The sequence below is a fragment of the Platichthys flesus genome, chromosome 9 (genome assembly GCF_949316205.1).
Source record: "Platichthys flesus chromosome 9, fPlaFle2.1, whole genome shotgun sequence".
In the NCBI taxonomy this organism is placed as follows: domain Eukaryota; kingdom Metazoa; phylum Chordata; class Actinopteri; order Pleuronectiformes; family Pleuronectidae; genus Platichthys; species Platichthys flesus.
Window position 1 is genome coordinate 22,042,089 of NC_084953.1, and position 17,751 is coordinate 22,059,839.

General features: G+C 38.7%; 1 protein-coding gene across 1 annotated transcript in view; it reads right to left on the reverse strand.

Moving 5' to 3' along the window:
* rab6ba (RAB6B, member RAS oncogene family a) overlaps positions 1-17,751 on the reverse strand; it is a 47,493-nt gene that overhangs the window by 18,001 nt on the left and 11,741 nt on the right. The window contains exon 2 of the mRNA XM_062396245.1: positions 7,623-7,681. Within this exon, the coding sequence (XP_062252229.1) occupies positions 7,623-7,681 (59 nt within the window). The remainder of the gene's footprint in view (positions 1-7,622; positions 7,682-17,751) is intronic.

Here is a 17,751-nt window from a genome sequence, read left to right on the forward strand (position 1 = left end):
ACAAGGTAAACAAGTATTATAAAGTAATGACAGAAATATTAAAGAGGACAGGTTACTGTAAGATCGGGCTACAGTTCATTGCCAACTCTTATGTGTTGAGGTAATAAATATCAAATTTGAATGAATGGAACCCAGCACAACAACATTAGTGAAGCCTAATGTGAACTGTTGATTAAAGCAGAGAGAGTATGTGGGTGTATTATTCGATCACAAATAATACTGGAAAAAACATATCAATCATGGAAAGATCTAATATCTAAGAGCAATAATACACAAGACTAAAGACCTGTTGTATAAATAGTAACATAGAGAATGTAAGATAAGGATTAGCATCCATTTTTCTTTCAATAAAAAGAGTGAATTTATGGAACCATGTTGAGAATTGGAAGCGTGTGATATAATTTACACTTTTAAAAAGTCGCTTTGAAATAGAACTATAGATAAATCCAAGACAGTTGAAAAATATAATTACGATTCATGCGCTTGTGGTTAGAAGAAGGTTAATAGTAAAGTAATATGCCTTCGTATGTATCTATAGTTTATTAGTGTGTTAAAGGTAGGTGGTATAGGATTGGCGTCATCTTTCAGCTTTTATTGAATGCACAAATATACACAAATATATTTTGGAGGCTATTGATCCTTCATCAGATTTTAACCTGGAGTGTGTCAGTGGTATTGTTTTTTGTTATTAGAACAACTTTATTGTTTAAATATATAGTTTGTGTGTTTGGTTTGGTTTTTACACTGAAATCATTTGCTTAAAATCATGGCTTGTACCGTTCCTCATTATCTGTTTATTATATGATCATTTCCTTATTGTGTCACAAGGCAGACAGCAATGTGTTCCCTCTTTGAAGGATGTTTACTTTCTGCTGACAAGCCCACAGCTTTTACTGCCATGATATCAGAGGAAGTAGGAATGGGAGACTTTCAATGACAGCTGGCTAAGGCAGATGTGGTTTGTGACCCTTTCATGTGGTCATGTGGTGCATATTCAGATGTCTGGTGTGTGTATGTGTGTGTGTGTGTGTGTGTGTGTGTGTGTGTGTGTGTGTTAGGAGGATGAAACAGCTTGTGTAGGAGTGACCTGGGATTGTGCTCCAATCCCTAGCTGTATAGTTACACCTATGTGACCCCTGCTTGCAGACTCCAGCACTACCCAGCTGCATCCCACACTGATAGGTCTGCCGGGCTGACAGGTTACGACCTGTCTGTAGACTACAGGCCTCCCACTACAACTCATTCTAAGACCTTTCAGAGAATAACTTGTACCGAGACACAGATTATATGTTTGCACCAGTTTTTTCTTTTGCAAAATCTAGTTCGTGTTTTTTTGCCTATATTAAGCAGTCCATCAGGGTGCCCACTGCCCACAGAGCTGGGCATCAGCAACTTGATCACGCACTCGTTTCCTTGGTGATGACAGCTACAACAGTGGACTAACATAGAAAGTCTGGCATGAAGACAGGATGTCATTTATACTCTTCCATTCCACTCAGATCAGGCAGAGAGGAGCTGTAAATGCATGCTCAAATAAATCACATTATAGTGCTGCACATGAGATTATAGGATTAGAAATAAAAATATACTTTGCACTTGTATCAGCCTGAAAAAGGACAGGTAGATTAAGTGAAGTTCTAAAATAAATCATAAGTTATTCTGGCTTGCTCTAAAAGTATTTAACTTGGCTGACTTTACTGGAAAAAACGAAAACCACTGTGTGCTTAAAATTGACATACAACAGCCAACCAAATAACGGTAACATTAAATAAATGTGTTTCAGCTGAGAAAACATTAAAACCCGCTGATTTACAGTTGGATTATTGACACAAAATCATGAAAGACGTTAAAAGCATAGAGATGTTGCAGGAGACTAAGCTTGGGGCGGACGTTCTGTGGGCTCTCGCTCTCTTTCTCTCTCGCCACAGTTTTAAATATAGAATCCCACACAGACAGCTATACATGAACAAATTAGATCAGCAGTAATTATTAATGTTTCTTTTAAATTTCTAACTAGCACACATCGTCAAAGGACAGACTGTGACTCTCATTCTTCCAGTGACAAGGGCAAAGAAAGCGTTTTTTTGACTGGTTTTACATTTCAAATGTATTTTTACTTGATCGAGCTGTTTTGAGGAATGTATTCACCTATAAAGTCATCATTAAATAAGCTGATTTTGAATTTCAAATGTGTGAAGACATCAGTTTTACGCTCAAAACTACACTGAAGCTATCAGGAAAACATGCAAAAAAAAACAACAGATGGCCAACTCAAGGTAATTGAACTATACATTAAGAAGGGAACAATGTAAGATAAGCAAAACTAGTATTATCAACCATTTCAACCAACCAACTGGATTTAAAATATTAGATCATTCATATGGGAACACATCGATTTACCAGTTACAACCGTATGTATGTATGTACAGTATGTGAAACTACATACAATGATGCCAAAAACAAGGTAAGATAATTAGAGATGGTATTTGGGAGGCTGCTTGTGTGAAGTAACACTATTACTGGGATTCACAGATGGTAAGGTATGTCGAGAACCTCTAGATAAGGCCCCAGAAGTTAAATCATGTTTATTTACCTTTAGACTTTAAATATATTTAACTATTATACCCATGAGCCTAAACAAACTATATTAACCAGGCAATTCAAAAATGATGTTATGGAATGATTAACAGTGGGACGGCTGGGTGAGGAATCTCTGTGGGTTTGTCGCCACGAGAAACGTCTTGATCCCTTGGCAGATGCAATTGTCCGAAAGAACAAACTATGAATTACAATCAAGCTAGCGTAGCTCAAGGAGACATCTTAGGAAAAATGAATCCGCCTTTCTAGGCTAACAGCTGCTAATCTTCAACGTGCTAGTACTGCACATTACTGTTGTAACTCATTCCTTCAATAAACACCATTACAATTGTGTTTACACTGACTAAGTCACCAACCTCACAAGATTTTCTACTTCAGTAATGGAAACCCGAAGAGATCATAATGCAGGATGCCACGTGGAGCGTTGGCACACACAAAATGTTTATCTTGATATCAAATGTAACTTAAATAATAAACACATGCCTTTATCTTGTAATGTTTTTGACTATTTTTCCATTGGGGTTCTTCAGCTTTCATGTAAGCAGTGAGCAGGAATGTTTCTTCCACCACCACTGCTCCCCCTAGGACTTTCAAGGTCCTCCATCTGGCAGGGACGCCCTTAAACCAACAGACCTTGAGGCACAGCGAGCATACTGGCGTTTGCTCACAGTTTGTGAACACACTAAATCTGATTAATTTGAAGTCAATCGTTAGCGCAACAAGAAATTGATCGGAGTACGATCACGCCTCCTCCCTTAGACAGCCGTCAGTTATAGAATGCTGGATTTGTAACCAATGTAATGGGGAGTGTCAGTTCATTCATAATTAGTCTATTTAACTCACATTATCCGTGTCATAAAGCAGTGTGGGCAGATTTATTTACCGTAATACAACAATCATTCACGATTATACTCATTTTCCAACCCTTGTGCAGATTGGGTCCCTAAAACAATTCAGTCTTTTTGATAAATCATTTAGCCTATTAAATAAAAACAAAAAAAGACACTTTTAAATTACCAATGACAAAAAGAGTCAAACAGCTACATCAGTGAATGGTATCTGAGCTACAAAAAACACTTATGGTTAATAAATTATCAAAATAGTTGTTGATTCATTTTCCAGTGGAGTAATCATTTCAGCTCTACCTGTTTGCTTAAATATGGTTATGAATATCAGATCAAATGATGTGTAAACTTATATACTAAGCATAGTTTTACACATTTAATGGGTTATCCTCTGCTTCAATTGTCACAGAGTGATATTTCATATATTTGGTAACTAAACTAAATATCTGAGACTTCTGGTAGAGCACACAGATGCAGTCACAGCCTGGTGGCCAGGCCTGACTGACAGCCCCACCACAGCTGACAGAAGCACTCAGCCTCTGGAGGCCTCTGATCCCTTTAGCATGTGCTGCCAGGCAGAGAGGCCGCCTGCCTGTGTCTCCTTCGGCTGGATGGCTGCTTGATGGGAGTCTGCTGCTTTAGTGGCAGCAAACCAGGCTGGCCTCGCTCGCCTCCTCCTGCAGACTAAAGCCACCAGCACGCTCCGTTTCACCTTTCTGATGAACCTCTGCTTCTAAATACACTGCATGTCTTCGCAGGAGTGAACTGCTCAGATATGAAAGCTGGACTCAGATGAAAACAGAACAATATGAAATGTAATCCTGAACGACTTCATAAATTCTCTCAAAGACGCATTTCCAGTGAAGACTCACATTCAAAACATCCTTCCACCCTCGCTGGGAAAATCCAGCCTCCCCCTCTGAGCAGCAGCATTACCACACAGACCGAGCTAATGCACGCAGCATTTTACTTAATTCTCAAAGGTCTCAGGAGTCGAGCTAGGAAAAGACTGCAACGTCATTTGCAGCCCTACCTGTCACTGATAAGACACAGAGAAGATGGGCACAGCAGACACAGACACAGACACACACACACACACACACACACACACACACACACACACACACACACACACACACACACACACACACACACACACACACACACACACACACACACACACACACACACACACACACACACACACACACACACACACACACACACACACACAAACGAGAGACTGAGCTCTTGCAAGAAGGTAGAGAATATGGCACCTATCAAAAATTCATGATCCACTAAAAAATAAAGGTGACTGTAACTACGGATGGAAGAGGCTATATTTTGGACTCTGAGTTAAATTGAGGCTTTAAAGGATTTTGTTATACACACAAACAAAATGACCAGCTGATTTTAATTTTACTCCTGGCAACTGAAATGATTTGAGGTACAGGCCATTACAATAGTGTGGGGCAGTCACATTAAACATTATATGTGGATATTATTCAATAAGCAGATGCAATCTGTCTGGCATCTGTCTGCCAAAGATGCTCCTGCCCACTTTTAATGGGAGGACAGGGCCTCACCACTATGAGGCCAGTGCAGACGGCCATTTGACTGGTTAACCATGTTCCCAAAATGCTCCACAGAATGGCTGCACTTAGTGCTGCTGTCATTGATGGCTGCTAGATTTCACAGCTGTAATTTACCCAGCTGCATTCAGGTTGGGAGTGAGAGCAGCGGCAGCAGAAGGCCACGTTGACTCCAGCTAATGGTAGTTGCTAGTGTGCAATTTCTGAAAATGGTGCAGGAAATGATCATGTCACATTTAGGTCTCATTTATAAATGTAGAAATATCGCGAAGACTGGACTGAAATATAGCAGTGCTTTGTCTGACACTGTGCCCCCCCCCCCCTTAGGTAAAAGTAACTGTTTGCAATGTACACACATGGGGGCATAGAGACAACTAACCCTGGATTATCAAGTTATCAGGAGCATCTTTTTACAAAGTGTTGATTAATCCAAAGATTTTTTACTATTTATCCACAATTGATATTGTCAATAATAATATTCTCGGAAAGGGTCAAATTGAATCTGAATTATGGTAATATCTCTGTTTAGAATTGATTAAGTCATAGCCTGAAGAAAGTGTGCATGATTTTCTATGAAAATGTCGAGACTTGGGTATTTTAAGCATCTTTACTGCCTGCATGATGCGTGGGTCACAGCCAGTTCTGTATCTGGAACCGTTAGTGAGCAAACCAAAACTACAATAACCTTGGCCTCATGTCTCGTCACTCCGCATCCCACCTTCAACTCTCCCATGCCCCCTGCGAAGTCTCAACTTACATGGGGAAAACCTCTGAAGAAGAGCAATGAATTCAAAACAATTCTCATTTCATAACTACAGCATCGGGGACAATTTTGTCCAGAAATTGTTAAATGGAACTTGAAAAAAATTAGACACCTCTTCACTCTATTAGCTGCCAAACATTTAGTAAAAATAAGTCCACAAATTTCCATATCCACCATTTAGATCCTGATAGGTCAAGATTTTGAGTGAACAGCCGACCATGCCCAAATATTAAGATGTTCAACAGCAACTTGTGTGGGTGATACTGGGAAAAAAAACTATATTTATCATGGAGATTCAAGAATAAGACAAAAGACATAAGTCATATTAGTCAATGTGAAATGTGTGGCTGTGTTGCCTTACATGACTTATGAATATAGGGACATAAGACGAAGGAGCAGCAACTGTGAAGCAACGCATCACAACGGTAACACCGAAAAATGTAATCCACACACAATGCACCTTCCAAATCTCATTACAACACAGCCCAGTACTTACTGTGTGAACACTGAACAAAGGAGACGTGTTTTGCAGGATGTAGTGAGGCCAATGAAAATAGGTCTTTGTAGAAACACTGTTAATATAATAAGAACTAACTAAATACAAGTGGAATCATATTTCTAACAACGTCCATCAAGTTCAATAAGGTCTTAAAAAGAAAACTTAAACTGAGGGTTATTAAATGGAAACATGAATGTTGATTAAGTATTTATTTCAAACACTTTGATGTGATATTTGTTTTAAAATATTAAAAGAATGAATTTGTTTTAACAGCTGTTTTTAAATCCAGTTAAGGACTTTTGAAATTTCTAAATAGTTGACTAGTGATTGGCTAACATTGCCCAATTAAACTGAGGGGCCACGTTAGATGGTAAACACTAGTAATTGCAAAAGTTATTGCAAAATTTTTGTAAAAATAAGTGTTTAGTTTTATTCAAATATTTGGTTGTAAATGTTTGATACTTGATGCAGTAATCGTGGAGTGTGATAATAATGACACAGCTAATGTTGAGGTAATTTTGAGGGATGTTGTGTAATTTAAGATCTTGTGTATATTGAATATGATGCAAATTGTATCACTGAATGATAAATAATTCTCAGAATCAAATTAAGTGTTATTTCTTACGTGAAGTTTAACAAAACCAAAGTTAGCTTTTGTTCACCTCTTCTTGTTACGTGCTGATGGGATTACAGTGTTTGCAAAGATAATCTTCTTACTTTTTCCCCCAAATTACACAGGCCCATAACACTGTGCTTATACACTCCCTAGATACAGAGCCCGGGTGAACTGAAAGACACACGTTTGCTCACACAATATGAGAAGGAGGGTAGAATAGATATGTGAGATTTATTTTGTATTCATTTTTATTACTACAGAACTTTTTGCTTATAAAGCAATAATGCCACAGGTTATATTTAAGGGTCCTTTGCGTGTCTGCAGATGCTTTGCAAAGAGCACTGCTGCAGCTGCATGAGCAATATTCTGTTTTTAGGATGACGAGTGCGATTCAGCTGCTTTGGGGTACAGGCTTAGAAACAGGGATCGCCTGAGGGCCCACTGTGCTCCTGATGTGGTTCAGTTCAAATGTGTCTGTTTTCATCTCCATGTTTCCTATAACTGCCTTTTTTCACACACACACAGCTATGCACACTAGCACACAATATGTTTGTTGTGCATTTATGTCCTTTATTATTATGAGCCTTATTTGTTGTTGGTTGATATATTTATATTTATTTTTTGTATGAAAAAAAAAAGGCATACAGTACACTGCAGTGTGTCATACTGATCACTAGGACCTTTGCCATGTGTCTACAGTAGCACTTACCTGATATGTGTTGTCAAAGCTGTCATACATGAACCGCGTGATCAGAGACGTCTTTCCAACTGCAAGACAGGAAAAAAGACAGAATGTAACAAATGAGAGACAAGAGGCCTCGTCTTCCTGCATGCAGACTCTTAATAGACGCACCAGCGGGATTGGTGGTGATAGTTTCTGCAACGGCTGTCACTGCTCCCCATGGAGCTCATTAGTGTGTATGGGGGTGACCAGGGGTCAACAGTAGCATCAGCTTCAGATGTAATTACTGAGCTGCCGCCGGAGTAAACACTAGGTTTCCCAAAACACTTTCATGTCCTATTAAACACATTATTTGTACATAATTCAGAGCTAAGAGATAAAGAACAGCACAATTGAAAATGTGAGGGAAAACTCGACTTCTCCATTTGAAGGACTGTCATCTTAGAATTGTTAACAGGCTTACTGACATTTATAGTTCATCCTACCTTTTTCAAAGCCAGACGCTGGGCCAATAGATTATTCAGGTTTAACTAAAGGACGACAAAACCATCTTCTTAAATTAGTGGTGACTTGTTCTTTCATGGAAATAAATAGTTTTGGTTAATTCACAAGGGATTTCTGTGTTTATGATTCTGTCCATCTTTTTCTCACTGTTCGAGGTGGATGAGGCTCCATTAAAAAATAACTCAAAAGTGTTAACTGTTGTTGGTAGTGATGTTAAGTGAACTGATACTCAGGTACCAGCTCAATTGCCTAAATCCTGAGAATATTCCATTTTGTAAAGAGGAACCAAAGGTACAAGATTGATATGGGCAGCATAATAAACCTACGTGTTCCAGTCTGACTTCAAACTAAGAAGAAGAAAAAGAGAAGAAGAAGAAGAATGTTGTCTCTCCGTGGAGTCGAACCAGAGACAAACCAGAGACCTTCTCTGCCCATAGTCCAAGTTTTGCCACTAGATTATTATTATTATTATTATTGATTATTTAATGCAGATTATTAGGCACCATTAATAGGCAATCCAAAACCAGCATGCAAATGGCATCACAGAGTATTTTGAATAAAAGGAGGAAGCGCTTCCAATATATCTAAGCACCTCAAAGACACGAAGATCAACAAAAAAATGCTGTTTCCTGCAATACTGGGGTTCGGTTTATCTATTGTAGCAACTCTCCTCACATAACATTCACAATTGCTAAAATTACTTTGTTAAGGCTAATGTAGCTAATAAAGTCAACTGGTTGCTATCAACATTATTAGGCTGCCGTCATTAGCCTCCAGTCAATAAACACTGATTTTTGAAATGACTAATTGCACAGCTTTTGTGTTTTTTTGTTTCTTTTGAGTGCTAAACCTTTGATGAAACTGTTTAATTTTTGATTTATACAAATGTTAACCTTTTGTTTTGAACATCTTACATCTTGTGGTGTAGTATGGTTTGAAATCCGGTTTTCAGGGGGTTGTTTTTTTGCTTGTGTTTGTCTTTTTACATACAAAATAATCCACATCACATGTCTACACACGGCACCTGTATGACTGTAAAGTTATATCATATTGAAAGAGTTTCAGCTTGGTGCAATTAGTGACATGAATCACAATTCCATGCTTATATAGACACATTTCAAGAAACACTTCTGAGTATCGTTTAGCCACAAGAATATTGATTACCATAATCAATGCCTATTCTTTAAAAAAAACACTGGAAAATGTGTTACTGTTCAAACGATGTTGTTTTGTGGATACTTAATGAGAAGATGACAAGTAATTTGCATGCGTAATGAGCTAAACTTAAAAAAGGATATGAAAGTGTCAGAAAAAGTGTGCACCAACTAATGAGTTACAATGTGTAGTATTACCCTGAAGAAAATAAACAATTGTAGTTTTTGGTTCCTTCATTTTTGCCTAAGATAATTCGTTGATTTTGAACTGGTAGCTACAATGTTAGATCCTATAAATGTATTAAGCCATAAGGGCTGACGCTTTTCTCTCTGGAAAAGATTATCTGGAAAAGATTATACTCAGATTCCAGGAATCATTATGGAGGCGTGTTATGGTAGGTGACTGACATATGACTGGAAAACAGCCACCTAATTTCATATCCATTCAATAATCAATTAATCATATTAGAAGCATGAGCCATATTATCCCAGAATTAATCACTTATAAAGAAGAAGACTGGTTAGACATGGTTGGCTTGGTTGATAGATGGTGTGGATGTTTTTCAGATTATTTTTTTGCCTAGTGATTTTATTAATGAGGGGGATTGAAGCAAAGCAAACGGAGAGGCCAGCAATAATCAATCACATCCTCTTTTATATCCATTTAGCAGCAGTGCAGATGCTTGGCTGAGAGCTGGTCTCTTATATCCCTCTAACTGCAGTGGAGCACATCCAAAGTGCTACATTCCAATCAGTTCGACACCGGACAGACTCCGTACTTTGCTGACTGCCACATTCAATTTTATTGACAGTAGACCAATAGATCTAAATGATCTAAACCTCTGGCCAACTTGCAGATCTTTTTGTGCTGTGAGAGAAATTTAGTATTGTAGGAGCACTAAAGATCTGAGACTCAAACTGTAAATATAATATGTCTTAAATTCACAGTTCATCAATGGGCGCCCAGTTGAAATTGTTTACATGGAGAGTTTAATTAGGCAGAGTAATTTCATATATCTGTGCCCTCACTTGGTTTCCTTATCTGCGAGGCAGGATCTCATACATAGGCACTGATTATGCTAATAACCTCATGCTAATTTATCAATAAATCATCTAGCATACTTATCTCCAGAGATGCCCTACATTTTACTGGTATATTCAATGTTTTACTAATGTATTCACTGTCTATTTGTAATCAAAACTCCTTTATTACTTATATACATATTTTCTCGAATAAAAGTAGGACTTTGTACTTAAGTAGATACTAAGTCTATTTTACTGTGAATTGCAGACATGAAAGAAAATCGGCGGGACCCCGACTCCCAAGAGAGAGCGGAGTGAGGTCACTCTAACATGGGCGCAGAAATAAAAAACAAAATGTTCTGTGACACACACCTGCTAAACTGTTTATCTGCTCGAATGTAAACTGATAACATTAGCATGCCTGGATTACCTGTTAGCTACAGTGTAAGGTAACATCGCCTCATAAACCTCCATTAATCAAGTTGGCACGGCTGGAGTAGAAAAATTAATGGTAATTCATTAATTTAGAACATAAACAGTGATTTAATTAGATGTTTTCGAATGGTATATGATTTGCAATACCCTAAACTTCCATGTGCGCGAGTATTTGACGCCGGAGAATAGGGCTAGGTGTAATTGGAACACTGTACGTTACTATACGGGGTCCTACACCATCGCTTATGGCCATTGCCAATAACTAAATTAACCTGATTGTCAGTTTGTGTGAAGAGTGACAGAGACGAGCAGACACACACATGTAACACACTTATTGCACAATGCCTCATTATAGTTTTTACCAAAATTACAGAATTAATGTGAACTTTCTAGTGACATCTTATGAGATCTGCGACGACAATTATTATTTCAAAAACCTCCACATTCTGAACGGTTATAAATCCGAAGACATTGGCTTGTTAACTGTAATGTTTTTTTTCAAAACATTTTGACACTTTTTAGAGGATAACCAATGAAAACCATCAATAGCTGCAGCCATGCATACTGAAACACAATATTGACTCTACTGTCTCAGGTCTAGTTTCTGTTTTTCACCCTGAATGTGTGTCAGACTCAGAATGCCTTCACATCAGTAGTTATGAGAGAACAGAACATTAGGATGGAGAGTCTGATCCAACATCCTCAGTGCTGACTCATCGCCCTCAACCCCTAAAGAAACATGACACAGCATCTTCTGTGCTCTGTCACTGCTCTAAGTTTCAAAAATCTGGGAGAAAAACCACATCCTATTCTCGTTCTCCAACGCAGTAGTATTTGGGAGAATGCAGATAGAAGGGCAAGGTAAGGAAGGTGTACTGTGCACAGACCAGTTTGGTTTTGCTCGGTGAATGTTCAGTTCAGCATAATGACCTGCATTTAAGTACATGATTGAAATGTTATACCAAAGCAATTCAGGGAAACAAGACCTGTCCTTATCCATCCTTCAGTCTCCAAATCATAAATGACTGAACACAGAGTGTAATCACATTTTTGTCCGTATCTACAGATATGGGGTCTGTTTTTGTGAATTTAATCATTGGGGTGGAAGCAGGAAGCTTAGTTACATGGTTGCAATAATTTAAAGAATTTTCTGTACAGCTAAAAATAAGTGATTAACAACGAAGATTTTTGATTACGTTACAGAATTAGCTCTGCATCTCTGAGCATTTCCTCCTCATAAGCTTTTCATCCTCTTTGCCATTAACACTCAGCGCTATTTTAGGGATTATGATGGGATTCAAATGATTAGTAGTTTTAGTCAAACACTAAAGCATACCCAAGGCAGCGCTGGAGATATCAAAGCAATAACTTCTTTTCTTTCAAGACCTATCGCAGGTGTGTTCTCGCAGAGCATTGGGTTTACAGAGAAAACTGCAGCTTATTAAATTTCTAAAGGAGGGGTAACATTGAACTGTTAGACGTTTAGCTATTATTTAAACTGCCTGGCTACAAGCCAATAATGAACTTTCAACAATTTTAATCACGTAATGAAAACGTGATTTAATGAGATTGTTTGGATATATCCTTGATATGACTTATATTTTCTGTATGAGGAGACTCGGTTAGAGCTAAATACAAAACAGGCTGGTAGAAACTCTGGTTTCTGTGTATTGGTGTGTACATGTACAACAGAAATAATGACGTCACAGCATTCTTCAGGCATGTCCATTGTTGTTTGCACCAAAAAAACAATAAAAACAATTGAGGCTACCTGTATTTCCTAGTTGATGAGTCAATTCTCTCAAAGAGCATGCTCACAATATTCCTCTCTGGTATTGGACAGATTATAGACTTTGTAGACTTGTTTGAGCTTTTCATAGCAAATGCCTGTCATTTTTCTGTTCTTGTCTGGACAGAGATATTTCGTGAAAATAAAGGGCATGTGGTGGGAGATTTGTTTTTTACTTGGAGGGGGAAAAATCTATTTAAAATAATATCTGCAGTATTGTAGACAAGGCCTTAATGTCAGAGTCCTGATAGTGTTTGATTAAACAATATCAGGTAACTTGCAAGCCTATATTTTAGTCTTTTAGAATTATTGAAACATTTTGCTGTGATTTCATAACTCTACTGAAATGGCTGCGGTAATGCAGTTATTCTGTTACACTGTTTCATAGTTGCAGTAGCGGTTATGAGAGGAATTAATGGTTACATAAGCCATGTACATCTTTAACTTTGTTGTGCCTCAAACCGGTGTAGAAACAGACAGCACCATCTGAAGAGACTGTCTAATGTGAGCAATCCACCTTGACAGGGTTGACCTTTGAAGGGAAGGAGAGTTCAACATGGTTCATAGCTCATTACCTGCAATGAACAAATCTAATTTCTATTTGTTGGAGTAAAAACTGCTTCACAGAAGAGCAATTTTTCACTGACATAAGTCGTCAATTTTACAAAGACATCTATTAAATACAGCGTTTTGTTACTATACCCATTAGGACTGAGCTAGCCTTAAGAGTAGTCATATTATGAAGCTTAGAGCTCCACACACATTTCATCAATGAGCAAATGTCCCTTTGTGGTGTTACCACTCCCCTATTCAAGGGAGCCTGACAACGTCATCAGAGGTACATCCTCAGATTTCATAGTTTCCTCCAGAGCCACAGAAGATGGTATGACTGTTTCACACACCGAGTAGTTTTAAGTTTAAGTCAAATTCTAAATAGATTCCAGGTTATCACATAAGATGCATTTACTTTACTCTATTCTTTACTACACTGCTCACTACTCTGTAAATATTAGTAACACCCTCACTGCACATGTCTCGACTAGAGGTTGGCTTGGGCACCAATTTACTGTCTGAACCCGTCTAAGACTAACCGAGCATGACCCTAGCCCGACAATCTGTTTATTTTGTCTGCATCTGAAGATGCAACAAATTTAGTAGATAGCCTAACCAACAGGATCGAACCCAACCCAAAATATTTTTTTATTTTAGGTTTGAAGTTCGCCCTAAGTGTCCCGATAGGCTCAGGTCAGGTATCCACATAGCCGGAAATAAATATACAATTACCAGTAAGGCTATCCCTGTTGATCATGTCCTTCCATGCTGAGTAACATCTCAATAATGTAGCCGACTTGTTGACACCTCAATAAATAGTAACTAGGATTATTGCTTATTGGGTCTCCAATTACAGACTTGGTTTAAATTATGTCTCCACTCCTTGCATCTGCTGCTTCAAAGACTTTGTGGAGTGAGTTAACATCGTGGGGAGCCAATTAACGGAGAGAACTGAGCACCTGCTGCTGCACAACCTACACCACCAGGACTCCGCTGAGCACAGTGAGCATACAGCTCATCAAGGGATCTTTTAAGAGCTCAAAATACAATTTTACAGCACATTAAAGGTCCTACACAGCTGGGTTCACATTAGGCTCTGGCTCCTCCTGCCATTTGCGAAGTATTTAACAATGAAAGAGTTAGTTAAGGAGTCTCTCGTCTCAACACCTACGCCAGTTAGGAAAAAACGAATGAGTAACAAAAATGCTGTAATGAAAACAAAAAAAAACCTATGAGACACCATAAGAACTGAAGATGATTGTATTTAACGGATGTAACAGAAACTATTCTCTTAAAATAAGAAATATTCCCACTCATTTAATGACTAAATCTATCATTGTCAATTTCACCATTGGCAGAATGTTAATATTGTGTATATGTGGAGAAATTTGTCTTAAACTACAGAGACTGTAATGCATATGCAAGGACGTAAAAAGGTTGTTATGGCTAAAAACACGTATTCACAAATTACATTAAAAGATACTAAAGATATATCTATGGAAGAGAAAATGCTTATACATAGTGCATCAAACATCCAAGAGACACTTCTTGATGAGCTTTATTAAGCGTAATAATAAACACAATTGTCTATCTAGCCCTGACTCTATGTACCAAGGACCCAGGTAAATCCACTGCTTGTCACTTGGTGGCAGCCATCATGGAAAACCCTTGAGGACTTGGCAGCCAATCAGAGCATGGCAGTGCATTCTGCATAGGCCTGGTTCCCACTCACAGAGAGATAGATAAAAATAAAACAGTGGGTTTAATGCCTTGCCTTTGCACGACACTTGGATGGGAGCTCAGCATGCTGGAGAGAGGCAGGTATCTAATATTTATCAATAACAGGAACAGAGGAAAATAAGTGGTTATATCTGTCCTTGCAGTGGAAGAAGAGCACAGAGATCTGGAGCAGATCGGAGGAGATACAGACCAGTGGGAGAGATATTGACTCTTGATTCTGTGTGCATAGTCATAGCAGCTGGCATAAAGAACACAACAGGAGAATGGCAAACAGCAGATGGCCTTCAAATCTTTCTTTCAGTCTAAAGGCCGGCGCATGCTTCTGAAACTGCGTCTGCTGCTTTTCAAGCCGCTGTTGCGAAGGACTCGTTGTCATTCATGCTTTTCCAAGAGTTGCGCGTGTTACAAAGCAATTCCCAGCAAGAACACTAGGCGGAGTAGCGTGTTTTGTCTAAGACGAACTTAGAGACGCCTTCTTTCTTTTTTGTCGGCTGTTTGTTTACATCGCCACTGCGGCTCCTCATAGCCTTGTTCTGGCGGACAAATCCGCCAGTCAGTGACGGGTTATACAAGTGTTTATACTTTCAGATCTCTTCTGCCAACCGCTCTTCTATTTGATCCATATTCTTTTTTCTAAATTTTGCTTTGTTTCTGCCGGTATTATGGGGCATGAAACCAGAAATGATACTCCGGAAAGGATGTAGTTAGCAGACCAATCACAGCCTTGCGGGCTGCGTGAGGCTCGCAGAGCTTTGCCGTATAGTTAGAAAGATTGGGCGACGCACGTAAGCACGTAAGAAGGGATACATAAGCACGTAAGGGGCCCGGAAGGGCTCTTGCGCTTACGGGCCCGTGAAAACGCAGAAGCATGCGCCGGCCTTAAGTTAACGAATGACATGAACTAACAAATCAAAAGAATGAGTTCTGAAAAATCTTTTAGCGATAAAATTTGTATCAATCTTACTTTGATTAATTGTTTGCATTCATGATTGTTTCCTGATGTTGCACAATTGTGACTAATCTGAATATTTTATGAATTGACCAAACATTGTGTTAAAAAAGAGATTCTAGTTGAGAAAAATCTACCATGAAGTAAATCCCCCTATCTTGTGTTGCTGGACATTAAGCCACGGGAGACTGATGGTCAGATGCCTTGTTGCAGCTCTCATTTAAAAAAAACTGTTGTGTAACAGGATGGACTGTTTCTTCCATAAGAGTACAAAGAGTCTCACAAGTGAGATGAGGATGGAGATAGACAGGAACATTTATGCAGCGTCAGCAGTAATGTACCAGACCATTGTGCTCAAGTGGGAGCTGAGCCAGAAGGCAAAGCTTTCGATTGCTAGTCAATCAACATTCAAACCCTCACCTATGGACATAAGCTCTGGGTATTACCCAGCACACATTACAGATACAAGACTCCAATGACCACCCTGCATAGATTGGCTGGGGATAGCCTTTGGGATCTAGATAGAGCCACTGCTCATTCCCGTCTAAAGGAGCCATAAGAGGTTGTTCGGGGGAGACATCCCATCTGGCCTGATAACACCTTAGAATCCCCAAGAGGAGCTGAAAAGCATTGCTGGAAAGAGGGACGCCCTTAAAAACCTTGCTTAGCATGCTGCCCCTGTGACTCAACCACAGATAAACAGAAGAGAAGAGCTAACCAGCCATGTTTTTTCTTTCTAGTAAGTAAATTATAACACCCTGCTTTGTGTTTTGTAAACTATCCAATTTACATGACATTGAAATCTGCTGGAATGGTACAGCTTTGGAAATATATGGAAGTACAAAATTCAGTCGAGTAAGACTAGCTGTTTCCTTCCAGTGTGTAAGTTATACCATGCTAAGTATACTTTAAGAAGTAAGATCTGCATGATAAAACACTGCTTAACTTTTGAGTCTGCTGTTCTTGCACACTATATGCTTGAGAGCATAGAAAAGACAAAAAACACCAAACGAAATCTTTAGATAAATATTTGCTTTGATGAGTCACATTTTGACATCTGATAGGAATTGTTTTCTGTTTGTGTTAAACTGGTATTGTACGTTATGTGTCAAGCTGAATATGGGTAGGTACTCCTCATTAAATCAGGCTAGTCCTGCAACACAAGTGTTTTCACCTGTTTTCATATCTTATTGAACCTCTCAGGACTATGTGGGTGTAGACTGGGATTGATTGATATTTCTCTACGCATGTTAGAACATAACTAGTGAGTGCAGAGCTTCTGGTGATTTTACCCTCAACCTTAGCTGAGATCCTTTCAGACAATTGAAGACATCTGTGTGACAGACAGTTATATGTGCTGACATATAACATGTCAGTTATATTTAAGCTAGACAAGATAAAATCACCTTTATTCATATCAATAACAGTCTAACCATGTAACTTCTTGAAACCTAGCTGTGCAAATGTCAAGACATAGATTCTTCAAGGGTGAAGGTCACCACTGATTGATCTGCAAAGACGTTGGCAGTCAGGATCACCAGAAGATAAGTCTTAGTGACTTTGGTAATTCCTTTAACTTTTCCTACAGTTTTACCAGCAAAGCTTTCACTAATCCTGACTGATAGCTCAGCATCTACACAATGATTTGGTTTAAACGTACCCTGAAGATGACTCCTAATGACTTTGGTCATTAGTGACTTTTCCACTAGCACCATTATCCCTAACCCTAACCCTGCCTTTTGGTTTTCAATGAATTGTCTCAAAAACTGTTCCTTAAAAATGGATTATAATAACCTGGGTGAGTCCCTGACTTTTCCTTTACAACCATAACCATTTATCCCAATACCTACAAAACTAATGACCCTCGGATCAGCCTCATCTGTATTTTGCATTAATTGCGACAGCATCTGTCTGTTACTACCACGTAGCCTAATCAGAATCAGCAACAAAAATAGAAAAAATGTAACATTTGCAAAGAGTTATTGTGATAGCATTACTATAGACTATTTT